General features: G+C 49.2%; 3 protein-coding genes and 1 long non-coding RNA gene across 7 annotated transcripts; all 4 read right to left on the bottom strand.

Moving 5' to 3' along the window:
* LOC136508204 (transcription factor PHYTOCHROME INTERACTING FACTOR-LIKE 13-like) lies at window positions 1-3,423 on the bottom strand. 4 transcript variants are annotated; one of them, XM_066502843.1, is made up of 8 exons: window positions 3,010-3,420; window positions 2,492-2,627; window positions 1,685-2,372; window positions 1,476-1,577; window positions 1,304-1,369; window positions 1,133-1,198; window positions 636-1,020; window positions 1-362 (listed from the first exon to the last, which is right to left on the bottom strand). In XM_066502843.1, the coding sequence occupies exons 2-8, from the start codon at window positions 2,551-2,553 to the stop codon at window positions 322-324; spliced, it is 1,410 nt and encodes a 469-aa protein (XP_066358940.1). In that variant the 5' UTR covers window positions 2,554-2,627; window positions 3,010-3,420; the 3' UTR covers window positions 1-321. The 4 variants fall into 4 exon arrangements, with proteins under 4 accessions (XP_066358940.1, XP_066358939.1, XP_066358938.1 ...); XM_066502842.1 differs by having other exon boundaries at window positions 1,685-2,375; window positions 3,010-3,413; XM_066502841.1 differs by having other exon boundaries at window positions 636-1,198; window positions 3,010-3,423.
* A 5,698-nt stretch (window positions 3,424-9,121) lies between these two features.
* On the bottom strand, window positions 9,122-10,831 carry LOC136506437 (uncharacterized). Its single transcript, XR_010771590.1, has 3 exons — window positions 10,078-10,831; window positions 9,566-9,992; window positions 9,122-9,467 (listed from the first exon to the last, which is right to left on the bottom strand). It is a non-coding gene; the product is annotated as an uncharacterized lncRNA (long non-coding RNA).
* A 436-nt stretch (window positions 10,832-11,267) lies between these two features.
* Window positions 11,268-12,905, bottom strand: LOC136506561 (uncharacterized). The gene is made up of 4 exons (XM_066501475.1): window positions 12,662-12,905; window positions 12,396-12,517; window positions 11,960-12,265; window positions 11,268-11,857 (listed from the first exon to the last, which is right to left on the bottom strand). The coding sequence occupies exons 2-4, from the start codon at window positions 12,492-12,494 to the stop codon at window positions 11,336-11,338; spliced, it is 927 nt and encodes a 308-aa protein (XP_066357572.1). The 5' UTR covers window positions 12,495-12,517; window positions 12,662-12,905; the 3' UTR covers window positions 11,268-11,335.
* Window positions 12,906-13,293: 388 nt separating this feature from the next.
* On the bottom strand, window positions 13,294-14,518 carry LOC136509627 (uncharacterized). Its single transcript, XM_066504376.1, has one exon. The coding sequence runs from the start codon at window positions 14,224-14,226 to the stop codon at window positions 13,369-13,371; it is 858 nt and encodes a 285-aa protein (XP_066360473.1). The 5' UTR covers window positions 14,227-14,518; the 3' UTR covers window positions 13,294-13,368.
* Between the last annotated feature and the right edge of the window lie 141 nt (window positions 14,519-14,659).

Raw genomic sequence — 14,659 nt, 5'->3', positions numbered from 1 at the left:
AACTAGTACAAATCAACATTTTTTCGGGAGATTCGGGTGGTCTTCAAATGGCAAACAAATGCGTATATAGTGAGAAAGAATTGCGTCACTTGACAAATCTCAATCACCGATAAAATTACACTCTGCCTATCAAACAAACAGAAAGGGAAAAAAACTGACTTAATCAGTCAAGGGACTGAACTGAACAAATCTCAAATTTCGCTATGACTAATTAATTAGGCATCGATCTCGATCTAAATCAAGTCGGTCAAGTCTTAATAACCAAACTCCATCAGTACTATTACTAAACTACATATACATACATGTAGAAGACCCATCATATCATCCGGTCATACCCTGGATCTCAGGCTTCCCACAATTCTCTGAAAAATCCAGTCAAAACCACAGAAATTCAAGTCAGTGATGAAAATTTTGAATTTTATTTTATTACAGTAAGTGCATGTAAGATGAAGAAATTTAGAGCTCTATGACAGAGTTATCCAAAAGGATCTCCAAGAGATATTTAGGCGGTGAGCTTTTGAGTTTGACATGGATGGATGCAATGCATGTGGCTGAGCGTGAGCAAGAAACAATCGTCGAGCATAAAGACCCGACGGCGACAGATTTTCACATCACATTCACATTCTGCCGCGTACCGTATTTTTTGTGCAGGATGCCGTCGGAAGGCGACGCCGCCGGAACGGCGGTCGGCGGCGGCGGCGGCAGCGCGGGGTTCTGCCGCTGGTAGAAGCCCATCGTGCCCTGCAGGCAATGCTGCTGAACCGTGTATGGTGGTGCTACCAAGGGCGGCGGCGGCGGCGGCAGGTGGTGGTCCAGGGCGAGGTAGCGCGCGTAGAGGTCGGGCACCGGCGGCGGCGCGCCATGCACGTCGGCCGGCGGCGCCATGAACGGCATACCGGGCATGGAAGCCACGTGGTGGGGAGGGGGCCCGGCCACCATCCGCTGCATGTACTGGTGCACCCCCGCCGGGAACACCACCGGCGCCGCTGCCGCTGCCATTCCGCCGCCCATCCACATCATCTGCGTGCGCCGCGACAATGCAAACGTTACACGTCGGTCGATGTCTCGTTCTTGGGTAGCTGGAGCTTGGTTTTGGGGCGACGAGGAAGGAAGGAAGGAAGCCGAAGCTCACCTGCAGCTGGAGCTGCAGCGACTTGAGGTACTCGATCGCCTCGTCCAGCATCGACGCCTTGTCCGTCTGAAGAACTCGATGAAAGAATTCATATGAGATCAGATCGCAAGGATTGGAGATGACATGATATGAACAGAACTCCAAATCTAGCTATAGCAGTGATGTGATTACTTTGTTGCAGTGAGGTATGAGCTCCTGCAGGGCCTTCATCTTCTCGTTGATTCTGTCCCTTCTCCTCTGCACCGGAACCGAATTCAGACGAAAGTTAGCAATGGCCGCCGGCCACGAAATCAGAGAGAGGTTTCTTGGAGAGGGTCAAAACTCAAAACTCAAAGGGCCCTACCCGCTCGGAGAGGTTGTGGACTTCGGCGGCGCGGCGGCGCTTGGCCGTCGTCGTCTTCTGCGCCGGCTCGCACGTCACGTCAGCGGACTCGAACTCCACGTCCTGCATTCGCGGCCGTAAACGTGTCACTCCGTCATCGATCGACGCAGACGCAGCGGTGCGAAAAGACGGCGTCCGGGCCGGCACCCGGCAGTGGCGGGGGAACGTACCTCGGCGTCCGTGGCGTCGCTCTGCTTCCGCTTGCCGCTCCGGTGGGCGGCGGCAGCGGCGGCGCCGGGACCGCGATGCTCGCTCTTGGTGGTGCAGGACCTGGACCGCGTCGCCGACGACGTGTCCGTCGCGGCGTCGCGGGCCCTGGCGACGTCCTTAGCGGCCCCCGGCGGCGTGACGGCGTCGCGGGCGCGCGGCGTCGTCTGCTGCACGTGGTTGCTCCCGCAGAAGCTGGACCCGATGGTGAGCATGGACGACTCGCCGCCCTCCGTGACCTCGCAGCCGGCGGACGTCCTCGCTGCGGCACCGTCCGGGCCGCCGCCGTCATCTCCCGGGCACGCCTTCTCGTCCCGCGGCCTCGGCAGCGGCGGCGGCATCATCCTGCTGCTCTGGCGCGCGGCCTCGCCCCCGCGCTCCGCCTCCTCCTTGCAGCACGCCCCCCTGGCGCCGTCGACCGCCGCCTGCGCCTCTCCGAAGAGCTCCGCGAAGAGGTCGTCCCTCTCGAGGGGGTCCTCCACCGGGTACTGGAACCACGCCTGCGCCGCCGCCGCCGCCGCGTCGTCGTCCTGCACCGCCGCTGGCGCGGCGGCCTTGTCGGGCCTCGGCGGCTTCCGCAGCAGCGCCTGGCTCTGCATGACCACGTGGCCGTTGCACCACAGCAGCTCGATCAGGCCGTCGTCGTCGCCGCTGCTGCAAACAACACGACACCCCACCGCGTCAGCCATGGACGGAAAGAGGAGCGAGGAATAATTACACTCAAAAGCAGCAACTTTTGTTGTTGCAAGAATGATCTGATCGGAACCAACCCCAATGGCGCGAAGGTGTCGCCCATGTCGCCGCTCCAATCAGGGATGTACTGCTGGTTCATGGCGGGCGCCTCACTCGGAGCAGCAGCGCATCCCAGTCCCACGGAGCACGGAATCCGACGCTCTCGATCGACCGCTGCAAGGAGAAGCACACGAGTCTTGTTTCAACCTCGATCACGTTTAGCAGAGGAGCAAGCACGCAACAGGGAGGAGAGCCGATGATGAACAGTAAAAATGTGTGGATGGGAGAGGGGGAGAGCTCAAGCATGGATATCTTATAATCCGTACTTTTTAGTTTTTTTTTTTAAACCGAAAAAGTATTTTTCTCTCCCAACAAATCAAATAAAACGGGATTTTTGCTTATTTTTTTAGCGAACCCAACGGGGCCAAAGTTGTAGCATAGTAGTATCCATCAGATGGACATATTCAACCAACTGAAAAAGACCGGGGAAGGGGAAACACACACAAACACAAACCCAGATGGACATAGAAAGTAAGTGTACAGAAGAAACAAGAACCTGACTGTGTTTATCCGCTCGTGGAACTGGAGCTGGATTGGATCTCGCTGCAGTGCAGCCAGAAATGAAATGAAATCTGCAGCGCAGAGCCCTCTCCCTGGTCCCTGCCTTGCCTAGCTGCCAGAAACAAGAGCCAGCCAGGGGTTTGTTGCAGCAGGAGCAAGGCGGGGCAAGCAGGGGCGCAGCAGCAGGGGCTTTTTAACGAGGGCAAGAGCAGTGGCGGTGGACGGACGAGCTGGATTCTCCGGGTCCCGGGTACAACTACAAGTAGACCGGAGAGCGACGGGGAATGCTTATCGGTGGCGTTTCTTCTTCTTTTCCACAGCTCCTCCACAGACAAGCAGAGCTGGCGTGTGGCCTGCTTGTATGTACCAGTGCATGTCGGACTCGCACACGAGCGCGTACGTCTACTCACTCTCCGATCCAGCGCACACGCACGCTGAGCACATGTTTTCCGTGTGATCACGCTGATTTATGTACCAGTGCAGCTGGCTTCGTACGAGCATCATCGGTACACAGCTACGAGACGATAGGGAAAAAGCACAAGGAAGACGCGAACACCAGTGACGCTACAACGAGAAACGTCACTAATGGTCCACGATTATAAGACAAGGCGTATTCCTTCGGTTTCAAATTACAAGACATTTTGGAATAGTGTATTTAGGCATTAATTTTAGTGCACACCAAAAAGGTATATGTCTAGAGAAGTTAAAATGTCTTATAATTTAGAATAGATGGAGTAATAAATTTAAAACACTTTTTCTCATCGGTTGTATCTTGCTGTTTTAGTGACAGACTGATGCTGAATTGCTGATATCCGTGCCTGCCTGCTCTAGATATGCAAGCACGGGACATGTAGGGTTTTGGTTTGTGCGAGCTCTGTATAAACACTGGTATCGATACTCGCTATATGTAAATTTTTCCCTGTCCAGTGTTACCCTAGTCTCTAGCCACATCCGTCACCCCTCCATACCGCTTTATCTCTCTTCATATTGAACGTGATGAAATGTTATAGACACTGCAACCCCTAGATCCACGTCCCAAAAAGTCTCGTCTATATCAGCTCCATGGATTGTCGGCCCCCATCGAAGTGCCTCATGAAAGGCCACGATGGATGGTCGTGCCACCACGAAGACCTCTTCCAGCATGTCCTTGTTCACTTGTCCCGCTTCTCCGATGGATGAGCTTTCTCTGCCAAGAGTTGACTGGCAATCGCAATGGAGGAAATTCTCCATCTTGACATGGAGAGTGAGTTGAGAATGTTATCTAATGATGAACTCAAACTCTGTGAAGATCTATTATAGACCTATAGATGTTGCCCCCCTATTGAGGCGGTTGTTAGGGTGCCCGTCGTCACTGCTCAATCGATATCTCTGTGTTTCCCCTTTAGCTTTGATTATCATGATGGCTAAGCTTCCATTGTCTGTTCCGGACCTCCCATGGTCGATGGTCGCTATGGTCGTAGCCCTAGTTTCAACCAAAGCTTCTCCTGGTGTGGGCAAGGTGGGGGAGGGGATCGGAAATGAGGTTCACATTGTCCACTTGCTTCAGGTTCCCCCTCAATGTTTGCTTAGTGATGGACAATCGAGCTTCGAAGCAGTCGCCCATGCTCTACTAAGGTCACTCTTGGCCTTGGTTTTGGCATGAAACTATCTTCCCGCCACCCGCACACCTAGCTATATATGAGACTCCATGGGCGAAGGAGGATTGCGAGAAATCGAGCTTCGTGCTTTGGCCAAGTCTTCATCAAGGCGCTCGTAGCATCATGGTTGTGAAAAAGGTGGTTGTGCGCTTTATTGCGGATGGTGTGCCATGCGAAAGTGTTTTCGCCGCTTAGGTTGTCCGCTGCTATTTGAAAGCTTAGTTGCTTTGTTAGTCGTTTTGCTTAGCGCTCAGCTATGTCTGGGCGTAAACTGTTTGCTTACAATAACTTGAACTCTAGCGTGGATCCTTACGACTCTTCTTGTAAGGATCGTGTTGGTTGCGCCATCCGATTCGTGGTCTTGGTATATGCCCCCAGCTTGCTAGGATCATAGATCAAGTGTCGTAATCCTGTCTTCCTTTTAACGAAACACGTATTTAGACAAATTCACGGAAAGAAAAACGAATATAGGTAAAGGTGTACACTTGTACCCTGATGGACTCATCCCCCATTCTTCCAACGAGTTGGCCATATGGACCCACTGCAGTTGCAGGCTGCGGTTGTTGCGAAGACTTGATGGGATTAGGATTCCCCAATCCAAGCTCTCAGTCTCATTAGTGTCACCAAATCTGCAAAGCAGACATTAGTGTCACGTCCGTCTCACTCCAACTCACACACTTGAAGAACCAGTCAGTTGCGTGCCTGCATGTTTGGCAAGTTCCACTTCTGCGGCGGCCGGCCCATCCCCATCATCCGGCCGCCGGAATACACGCGTGATGAGCGGCTGAGCATACATACGCATTCACTCATAATTTCAATTTCAAAGCGCATCCACTGTGCTGCAACAGAAGCGCAGCAAAGATCCGATCAAATTGCACGCAGCCCGTCCGTGGTCCTCACAGGATCTATCGGACCACAATTCAGTCTACGAGTGTTGGGCTGGCATTAAATCGCTACTGTAGCAATCGGAAAACATTGTTTATGATGAAATTTGGTGAGAGAAAAACACTGCTACGGCTGGAAAAAAAGACCAGCCAGCCAGTCGAAGCTGACCAGCCGAACACGCTGCATCTATCTATATTAATATGCGAAATAAATAGTTTGCAGGATGTGGCCCTTCTCTACTGTTCATCATTAGGGCGATCGGACCTTTTTTTCCATTTCTATTTTTTTATTAAGTGATATTTAAAGGAAGACAATGTAGCGCAGGGTCAATAATTGGTGCTGTTCGACTGGTGACAAAAGCCGATTTGTTCGGGTTTTTTTTTTTCCAGCTGGAACAGTGTTTCTCTCTCACAACAATTCAGCCGGAACAGTGTTTTTCAGCCAAATTCAGCATAGCGAACGGGCCTAATAATTGGCAATTGCATAAAAAATAATAATTGGTAATTGCATACACAGGAGTATGTAGTTTTCAGGTATGTCAGATACACGCATGCCCAAATTAAGGGACATGATGATTTTGAAGCATTATTATATGTTTCAGTATTTTTCTTGAGTTTGTTATTATATACACCCTCCGTTTGAAAAAGGATAATTGTAGCTAAAATGTCATCCTTGTCATCCGTTTTGGGACGGAGGGAACAATATGTGATATGTGAAAAACTCGCACAGTGTGGAAACCCTATAGGTCCGTACCATCCTTTTTCCTACAAAATTTTTGCACTCTTTCTTTGGGCCGCATATATTCTCAAAGTTAAAAAGATATGTTTTCCATGGATGTCTTTTGATTTATGTATTTTGTTTTCAAGCATACTATAGTTAGCATATCCATTCCTTGTTTCAATCAAAAGTTAAAAAAAAATGTTTGTGCATGGGGAACCCATCTTTCTCACTCTCCATTATTTGTTGATATTTTATATGTAAAACAAGAGCCAATAAAACTTAAGTTTCATTGTTCTAAAAGGAGCCTATTTTTTACCACTAACAATTCACTTTGCCCATTTAACTCAGCTCCTAGACAAAAACTTACCCAACATTTAACCTCCCTTCTTCTCCATGGATTAATTTAAAATGGTTTTGACAAGTGGCATTATGTTTATAATTTTGGGAGAATTATAACCCTATCACGACAACCAAAGTTGTTGTAGATATTATTAGAACACTAATCATTTTTGAAGGGGAAACTATCTATGACAAATTGAGGATTTTTTTTTATAAAAGCTTAGCAAAGATCCGACCAAATAGTAGCGTGGACCCCACAGGAGCACAATACCAATTTATACTGCAAAATAAATAGTTTGCAGGATGTGACGTCCTTCCGTAGTGTTCCTCAGATCATGGGCACAAGCAGAGCCTCAGTCTTTTTTTTTTCCCACCGTTTATTATGTTTTTTTATTTATTTTTGATGCCATAATAATCAGAAACTAAGGGCCTGTTCGGCAGGACTGAAAAATACTGTTCCGGCTGATTGTTATGAGAGAAAAATACTATTCTGGCAGGACGTGAACAGTGATTCTGTGAGAGGAAAAACAAGCCAGCCGGCTGGCTTTAAGCCAGCCGAACACGCTCTAAGTGCAGGGTCAAATGGCATGCATGTCTGATGCATTTTTTAACAAGAGACGTGACTCCGAGGCATTTTCTGTTTTCAGTCTTTTCTTCAGCTTATTATTTATATAAGCAGTGGCGGAGTCATGAATTATATATAGGGAGGGCAAGATAAAAAAATTAACTTGCAAAAATCAAGCGCAACTCAACTGATTAGGTTTCTTGCAGTGACCGTGTGAGTTAATTCATCGACTTGACACGGTTGCTCGTATTTTCTTATATATGTATTCTAGGATTTAAGGCGGTATTCTTTCAGTAGTAGACGACATGCCCGTTGATAGTAGGCGCTACGATAATTTCGTAAATCTTGACATATACTGGCCTCATATTTCGGATATTGAATGATTTTATTATGTAGTTGTGTTTGATTTTAACCACACCTCTTCTCCCCCAGATTAATTTAAGGCGGTTTTGCCGCGCGGTATTTGCACTATTTTACAAGACTTACGTCCTACCCCCCCCCCCCCCCCCCCCCCCCCCCCCACCCCCACCCCCACCCCCCAGGTACCGTCATATATTCTCCAAAGTTAAAAGAGACAGTTTTGGAGGAATTTCCTATCTGTTTCTTTTAAGATTATGAATTATAGCTACCACATCCATTCCATTCCATTTCATTTCTTGTTTCAAAAGCTTTCACCCGCACATAAAAAAATGGGAAACAAACCATTCTTGAACGGGAAATAACTATTTATAACAAATTAGGCAAAAGTGAAATAACCCTTCTGATAGAAAAGCCACAAGTATAAGTGATAGCCATTATGGTTATCTTTTCAAAAAAGAAAAGGAAAAGGGAATATTCCAGGAGAAAAAAAAAAGGCTGGCAGGGGATCTCATGCTCGCTGCCATCTTTCATCATCAGAATTCAGAACAGCCGTGGCCTCAAAACAGATCCTTTGGGATCCTGGCCACATATTTTATTCTCCATCTGGGGCCTCTTCTTGCTCTGAAGTCTGAATTGAGCTGCTGACTGTGGGCTGTGGCCTGAGAGCATTCTCAGACGAGAGGCAGGGAAGCCAGCAGCAGGACGCAGGGCTCCTTTTGGCATGACGGCTACGTGCTACGGCCGGCCCTCCTTGTCCTTGTGGTTGTGGCTCACATCCCTCCCTTGGCTAACCACCATTTCTGTCTGATCTCCTAGCATCATTGCCTCACTTAACCCCTCTACACGGACATAAAGGTGCCAGCAGTTTTCTGCGTCATCTAGATCATGCATGACAAGGCAGTCGGATCATGCAGGCCCTATTTGGAAACACTGAAAAAAATTCCCATTTTTATGATTTTTCTGTGAAACTAGACTGGTTTTGAAAATTTTCTGTATGGTTTCCGTGAAATTCCTGCTTTTGGTAGACTGGTTTTGAAAATTATGTCGATGAATCTGTGTATCCCAAGGCTGATGATGTAGGCGCTTAAAACATTTGTGTGCTAGAAAACACTGATGCGGCTAATATAACTGTGACGCGATTAGGGAATGGTCAGTGGTGATTGCGCTTTTGGTAGTCTAACAAGATTCTTTTCAAATGCTAAGGTTGTGCATTGGGTTGGGACTGGGAGAATATGTCAGCAACGACTATTCTGCTCGCATCTTCAGGTGTTTCAATGAAATACACACAGGTCACCGAAAAAGCAAATCTTTTTTCAGTCCGTGCAGGCAGAAATGGGCCGGCCGCTGATGATCACTAGTGTTCCGTGTTCGGCTGGCACTCTTTTTTGGCTGAACTGCAGCTGTGGCTGAATCATCCAACCAATAAGCTACAGCCAGCAGCAGCATCCAGCCAGCTGGTGACCAGAACCAAGATTCAAATGACCGTCAAGCAATTCAAATTTTGGCGCCAACCCAACATAAATACAAAAGTTGACGCCAAATGACAACCAAGTCAAACAACAGTAAATGACAGTTCCAACACACAACCTCCACTAGCATTTTCTTAAGAGCTACTAACCGTGGATTACAACTACAAATCACTATTACATTACACCTAAGAGGTCCATACAAGCCATTACAATTACAGTCCCATACAAAGTTCCGAATTACATGTACAGACATCACATACTACATAGGTCCAAGGTCGTGCAGTGCATATTACAGCACCATTACAACATTCTCTACATAGGCATGACTGGAACATGTACAAAAATTGTAGCCATTCGAACAAACTACATATTGGACAGCAAGAAGAAGAGAGGCATATACCAAAACCTCCATCTGCACCCTTCTCTTTGTGCCATCGTCAACTCCAACCACACCATGGCCTTACTACTACACCGTCACCTACATTATCACGCAATCGAATAGCAATGAAATCTGTGCACACATACTGTTGAACTTGTATCACAACTTCAACAATGCAACACCCAAAATTGCCATACCTGCCAACTATCCTGCCAAGATACCAAAGGCGATCCAATCTCGCACATCAGACATATCATCACTAGCATTTGCTGCCACCCATGCGCCGGCGTCGTAATCTGCATCTCTTTGCCAGATCCTCTGTGAAGCCCTTCCTTCGCCGTGTTCCAACTCCCAATTGTGCAGCGCAAAGCATGCAACGATAAGCTTTGTTTGCTTTACTCTCAAAATACGGAACTAGGGCGAGAATGTGCCACTTGCCTTTGAGTCGCCCAAATGCCTGTTCAATGACATTGCGCAGTGTTGAATGGCAGAAGTTAAATTGCTCCTCATAACCTGTAGGAGCTGCGCTGTCCCTGAACTCATCAAGATGGTACCTTGCATTTCGATAAGGGCCCAAATATCCTTTTTTCACGGCGTATCCCGAGTCGACTAGATAGTACTTTCCTGCAAAACAACATATATCTCCACCATTACTTACACACATATCACAGCAAGTATCCAAGCAATCACGTACAGCTAAAAAACTAACCTTCTGGTGGGTGCGGATAAGTTGGTGTCTCCAAACACTCTGTCAGCACCGACATGTCATGACTGGCCCCCGCCCTCCCCACACCGACATATGTGAACCTCATGTCCATGTCGCATATGACTAACACATTGTAGCTTGTATAGTCTTTTCTATTTATGAAGTCCAATTTTGACCGACGACTAACAAGAGCTCGAACGTGAGTCCCATCTAGAGCCCCTATGCACCCATCAAAGTAAGGTGCATACGGCAACAGGTCTCCATGTACTTTTCTAAACTCCGGATCCTTGGGACAAATAACATATTGTGCCAATGAGAACAGACAATTCGCAACATGACCCATCTTCCTACTAACTGTGTCCAAGGACTGGTCAAATCTCTCCCTAACCTGTCTATACGACTGTCGACATGCACAAATCTAGACAAACATAGCTAAAGCTTCCCTGGACCCAAGTTCTTGTGTACTTTTGAGGCCATGATCTCTCACTAAGGTATCATGCAACCTAAGGAATGCATCCGGATACATACAGAAGTTGTCATAGCACTTAAGTCGGTTGCGCAAATTCAATTCAACCCATTACGCACCTGTGGGCTCGGGCAAAGGGATGTGAGGATTCACGTGAACAGGTTCATTAGTACGCAGCGCCTCTGCATACGCTGCAACCGCGGCTCCAAGCGCCGCCAACTACAGAACGGCATAGTTGTCATCACTTGAACTATCATTCTCGCTGCAGTCATCAATGCTGTGCATCCTGCAAAGATCAAATGAGTTAGTGACTTCTCAAATTAAACAGCAGCAACAGGCAGTTCTTCGACAACAAGAAATGGAGATGAGAAATTATTGTAGACAGTGGCTTCTGATCAGACAATTGCACTCTTCAGAAACAAAATCCAAATGCTATAGAGAAAAGTATTTACATTTGAGCAGACAATTGCACTATCCTTATTCGTTACGTACCAAACACAGTATACAAGCACTAGCAGTAGCTATTTTAATTTAATAAAGTAAAGGGCTATGCATTTATTTGGCTACTGCAATACTGCACCATCTCATGGACACCTGGAGAAAGGAAAATTGAGACCACAAAATGAGGAGGCAATACACAACAATCGACATGGAAAATGAAATGTATCTTCAACAAAGAGATGTACATCACAACACTCAGTTTATTTGGATTCGGGAAAAAAAAACAGGACATGAACTGAAAGCAAACGATACAAGAAGCCACTGAAATGGCCTCGCTGGTGCCCAGCCTTTGGACTACTTGTTCTCCCACTCGAAGTTGATCCAAAACTCGCGTCCCTCTGGGGTTTTCATGCTAAGGAATGCCGTCCGATTTAGTTTGTTCTTGCAAAGATGTATTGCTTTGCAGTAGAGAGCTGTCCCCTCATGGATACCATCTTCCTCTAGAATCCTTATCACATGGTGCAGCTCATCTTGGTCCTGCGAGGTTTCTTTTTTACCCTCTCGCATGGCTACTACAGTTTCTTTGATTTCTCGCATGCAGTCATCCAAGCTGGAAGTACTCTGCTTTTTGCGAGGGTTGTCCACAACTATGTCCGTGGCTGGCCTCTTGGAGGACTGGCCTACACTGGAGCCACCAATGTGGTCATGTGACATCTCAAGTGGAGTGCCATCCGATGCAAGAGTGGGTGTTCGCTCACGGACACCACCTGCCCATATTAGTGTCCCTCTGTCTTGTGGGGTGTGGCCGTAGAGAACTGCGAGTTTGTCAAGGAATGGTGGTGGGTCGTCAGGATTCTCGGAGCCTTCACGGGCATCCTGCATGCACACAAGGTAAACATGTTAGAAATCACTAGGTACAGAATGTATGCATTATGGCATTGAAGGACGAATAAGGAAACATATGGTGCACGCACGAACCGGGTCGTTCTGCCGGTAGCCTTCAGGAGCAGAAACGCCCCCAGTGTGCTTGTTGCGGCCAAGGCCGCTGCTGGTTTGGGCCTTGAGCCACTCCATGTACTTTCCTTTCAACGCGTTAACTTTGTTCTGGACCTGCTTGTTGTCATACACAGGACCTATGTGATCGGATAACCGGCAATACACGTTATTCCATCCCAGCTTAGTTAACCCCCTTTGATTGCAGTGCAGAAGGTTCTTCTGTTCAATGCATAGGTCCAGCAAATAGCTCGTCGTGTCATCGTCCCAATGGGCACGATTGTTGGACATCTGTTGTTCCCAGTTTTACAACATATGATTTGGTATATGCGGTACGTATATGGTACATACAAGGTATGGCACAGCACACGGGCAACAAAAAAACACTGGTGGATGAGCAAGTAAAAAGCAGGAAACTTGCCTTGTGAGATCGCTTGGCGCGTTTGGCACGCAGGTTGTACAGCCTGGCTTCTGGTGGAGAGCAGGAAGAAGAGTACGACGGTGCCAGTGTGGGCACCATTGAGGAGCACGACCTCTAGCCAACTATTGCGTTGCAGAAAACGTGGAAACCATAGTGTCAGTTCATATTATCGACATCTAGTGAAACCCTAAACCCAAATGCGTTGGTGTGAGTGAGAGCTCCTGAAACCCTAAACCCAAATGCCGAAGACATTGGAGGCAACGTACCTAGATTCACCGGATCCGGCAACGCAAGAGACGATGATGGCGAGGAGCGGGTCGGATCCAGCGGCGGCCACGGTGAACATGATCAGCAGGAGGACGAGCGGGTCGGATCTGGAGCGGGCGGGGCTGCCTTGACAGTGTCGCGTCCTGTCCGCGGTCGCTGGGGGCTGATGTAGCCGGGGCCCGACGGCGTGCAGCTCCGGCGGGGGAACGGGGGAACGCCAGCCGAACGGCTGCTGTTGGGCTGCCGAACGGTTAGGCTGATCAGCCCAAACAGAAGCAGCCCATCAGCCAGCAACACAGCAGCCGAACATGGCCTTAGTCTTTGGCTGCTGGATTGCTTGGAAATAAAGCAGAAATGACAAGTCACTGTGCTTTCTCATTTCTTGGCAGCTGATGATCACTAGTCATATGCTGCTTATTGATGTTGTAGTCTCCCTTTTTTCCAGGAAAAAGAGAAACTTTTTGTCAGCTATACAAAAATTGCCCATGAAAACTGAATACATATATCACCAAAGTTTATAGAACATTTGAAATGAATAGATAACAAGCTCCTCTAACTCTTGACTGTTTAAATTTTAATTCAAACATTTTGCTGAAACATGCAAAAAAAAAGTTTAGCACACTACTGACATTTCTTTTCTCAAAAAGAAGGGCACGCAATTCATTTTCATACGTCTTCCATTCATCTATGTACTACTATACTAGTACTAGTTGCGATGATCAATGTTGCCCAAGAAGACGCCCCACTTGGGCTCGGCGGCCTGCACGGCGCCGGCGCCGGCGGCGGGCACGTCGACGGTGACCTCCCCCTCGGCGGCCTTCCCGCCGCTGGCGATGGCCGGGACCCCGGCGCGCTCGACGACGGGCCTGGCCGTCGTGTCGCCGCCGCCGCCGAGGGAGACTGGCAGCCGTGGCCTGACCTGCAGCGGGTTGAACAGCGACGCCCACAGGCTGAGCTGCTCCTGCCGGGTGGCACCCACGTACGGCGGCACGAGCGCCGGGATCCCCCCGCCGCCGCCGCTGGGGCCTGCGAACGCGTGCTGCGCGCCGGTGACCGGGAGCCACGGCATCGAAGCGCCGCCCAGAGGGAACACCACCGGCGGGAACCGCAGCCCGCCCGCCAGCGCGCTCGCCGCCGGCACCTGCACCGGCACCGGCATGGACATCGGCAGCCACTTCGCCTCGCCGAGAGCGTCCCCGCCTCCCGGCCACCTGGCGGCCTCAGGCGCCTCCGCCTGTGCCACGTCGAGCACCGCCTCCTCCACCGCGTGCAGGCGCCTCGCTGCGGCCCCGCACCTCCCTTCGTGCGCGGCGACCAGGCAGAGCGCCGCTGCGACAAGGACGGCCAGGCGGCAGCGGACACGTCGTTGGTGGTCCATTACCGGTTGTTGCAAGAGGATGGTTTCTTGGCACGGCGTTCGTCGATGTCGGCGGCGGCGGCGGCGGCGTGGTGCTGCACGGCGGAGGGCATCTCGATCGGTGCCATTTATATCCCAAGCCATGGCCCGCCCATGGGGAGGTTTAGGTAGGGGTTCGTCGGAGACATGCACGATGGACGCGTGCATCCATTCGACGCCACGCCATGGTGCATTGGTGCTCGAGCTTGCTCTCCTACTCTCCTCCTAGCTGCTGCATGCAGTGTTGACCAAGGCTGCTGCTGGACTTGCAGCATGACTTGACGTCTGTTCAGTTAGGCCATGCAATGCCCATGTCATTTCGTTTTTACAGTCTTACTGTCCGAACAACCATCAGTAGAGCAGGTAATTAAGGGCAGTTTTCAATTAAGGTCGTATACTCGTATTGATGCAACTTGTAATGCGGGGGTAAACTTAAAGCTGCTGCAGGTAAACATACACGACCTAGCCCTCGTTTAGTTCCGGACTCGGCAGTGGCAAAATTACTGTGCCAGCATTGTAGCATACTGTAGCATTTCGTTTGTATTTGGTACTAATTGTCCAATCGTCGACTAATTAGGCTCAAAACGTTCATCTCACAAAG

Source organism: Miscanthus floridulus, chromosome 15 (genome assembly GCF_019320115.1).
Source record: "Miscanthus floridulus cultivar M001 chromosome 15, ASM1932011v1, whole genome shotgun sequence".
Lineage (NCBI taxonomy): Eukaryota > Viridiplantae > Streptophyta > Magnoliopsida > Poales > Poaceae > Miscanthus > Miscanthus floridulus.
This window is presented reverse-complemented; position numbering and strand designations above follow the sequence as displayed.

What these genes read in the sequence shown, in the direction of transcription:
- LOC136509627 (XM_066504376.1), bottom strand. Translation starts at nt 14,226, where the DNA reads ATGCACGCGTCCATCGTGCATGTCTCCGACGAACCCCTACCTAAACCT.
- LOC136506561 (XM_066501475.1), bottom strand. Translation starts at nt 12,494, where the DNA reads ATGGTGCCCACACTGGCACCGTCGTACTCTTCTTCCTGCTCTCCACCA. An exon ending in GCGCCAAGCGATCTCACAAG is followed by an intron (nt 12,266 to 12,395) that starts GCAAGTTTCCTG and finishes TGGGAACAACAG; the next exon opens with ATGTCCAACAATCGTGCCCA. An exon ending in GCTACCGGCAGAACGACCCG is followed by an intron (nt 11,858 to 11,959) that starts GTTCGTGCGTGC and finishes GTGTGCATGCAG; the next exon opens with GATGCCCGTGAAGGCTCCGA.
- LOC136508204 (XM_066502840.1), bottom strand. Translation starts at nt 2,553, where the DNA reads ATGAACCAGCAGTACATCCCTGATTGGAGCGGCGACATGGGCGACACC. An exon ending in GACACCTTCGCGCCATTGGG is followed by an intron (nt 2,376 to 2,491) that starts GTTGGTTCCGAT and finishes TGTTGTTTGCAG; the next exon opens with CAGCGGCGACGACGACGGCC. An exon ending in TCATACCTCACTGCAACAAA is followed by an intron (nt 1,199 to 1,303) that starts GTAATCACATCA and finishes CGAGTTCTTCAG; the next exon opens with ACGGACAAGGCGTCGATGCT.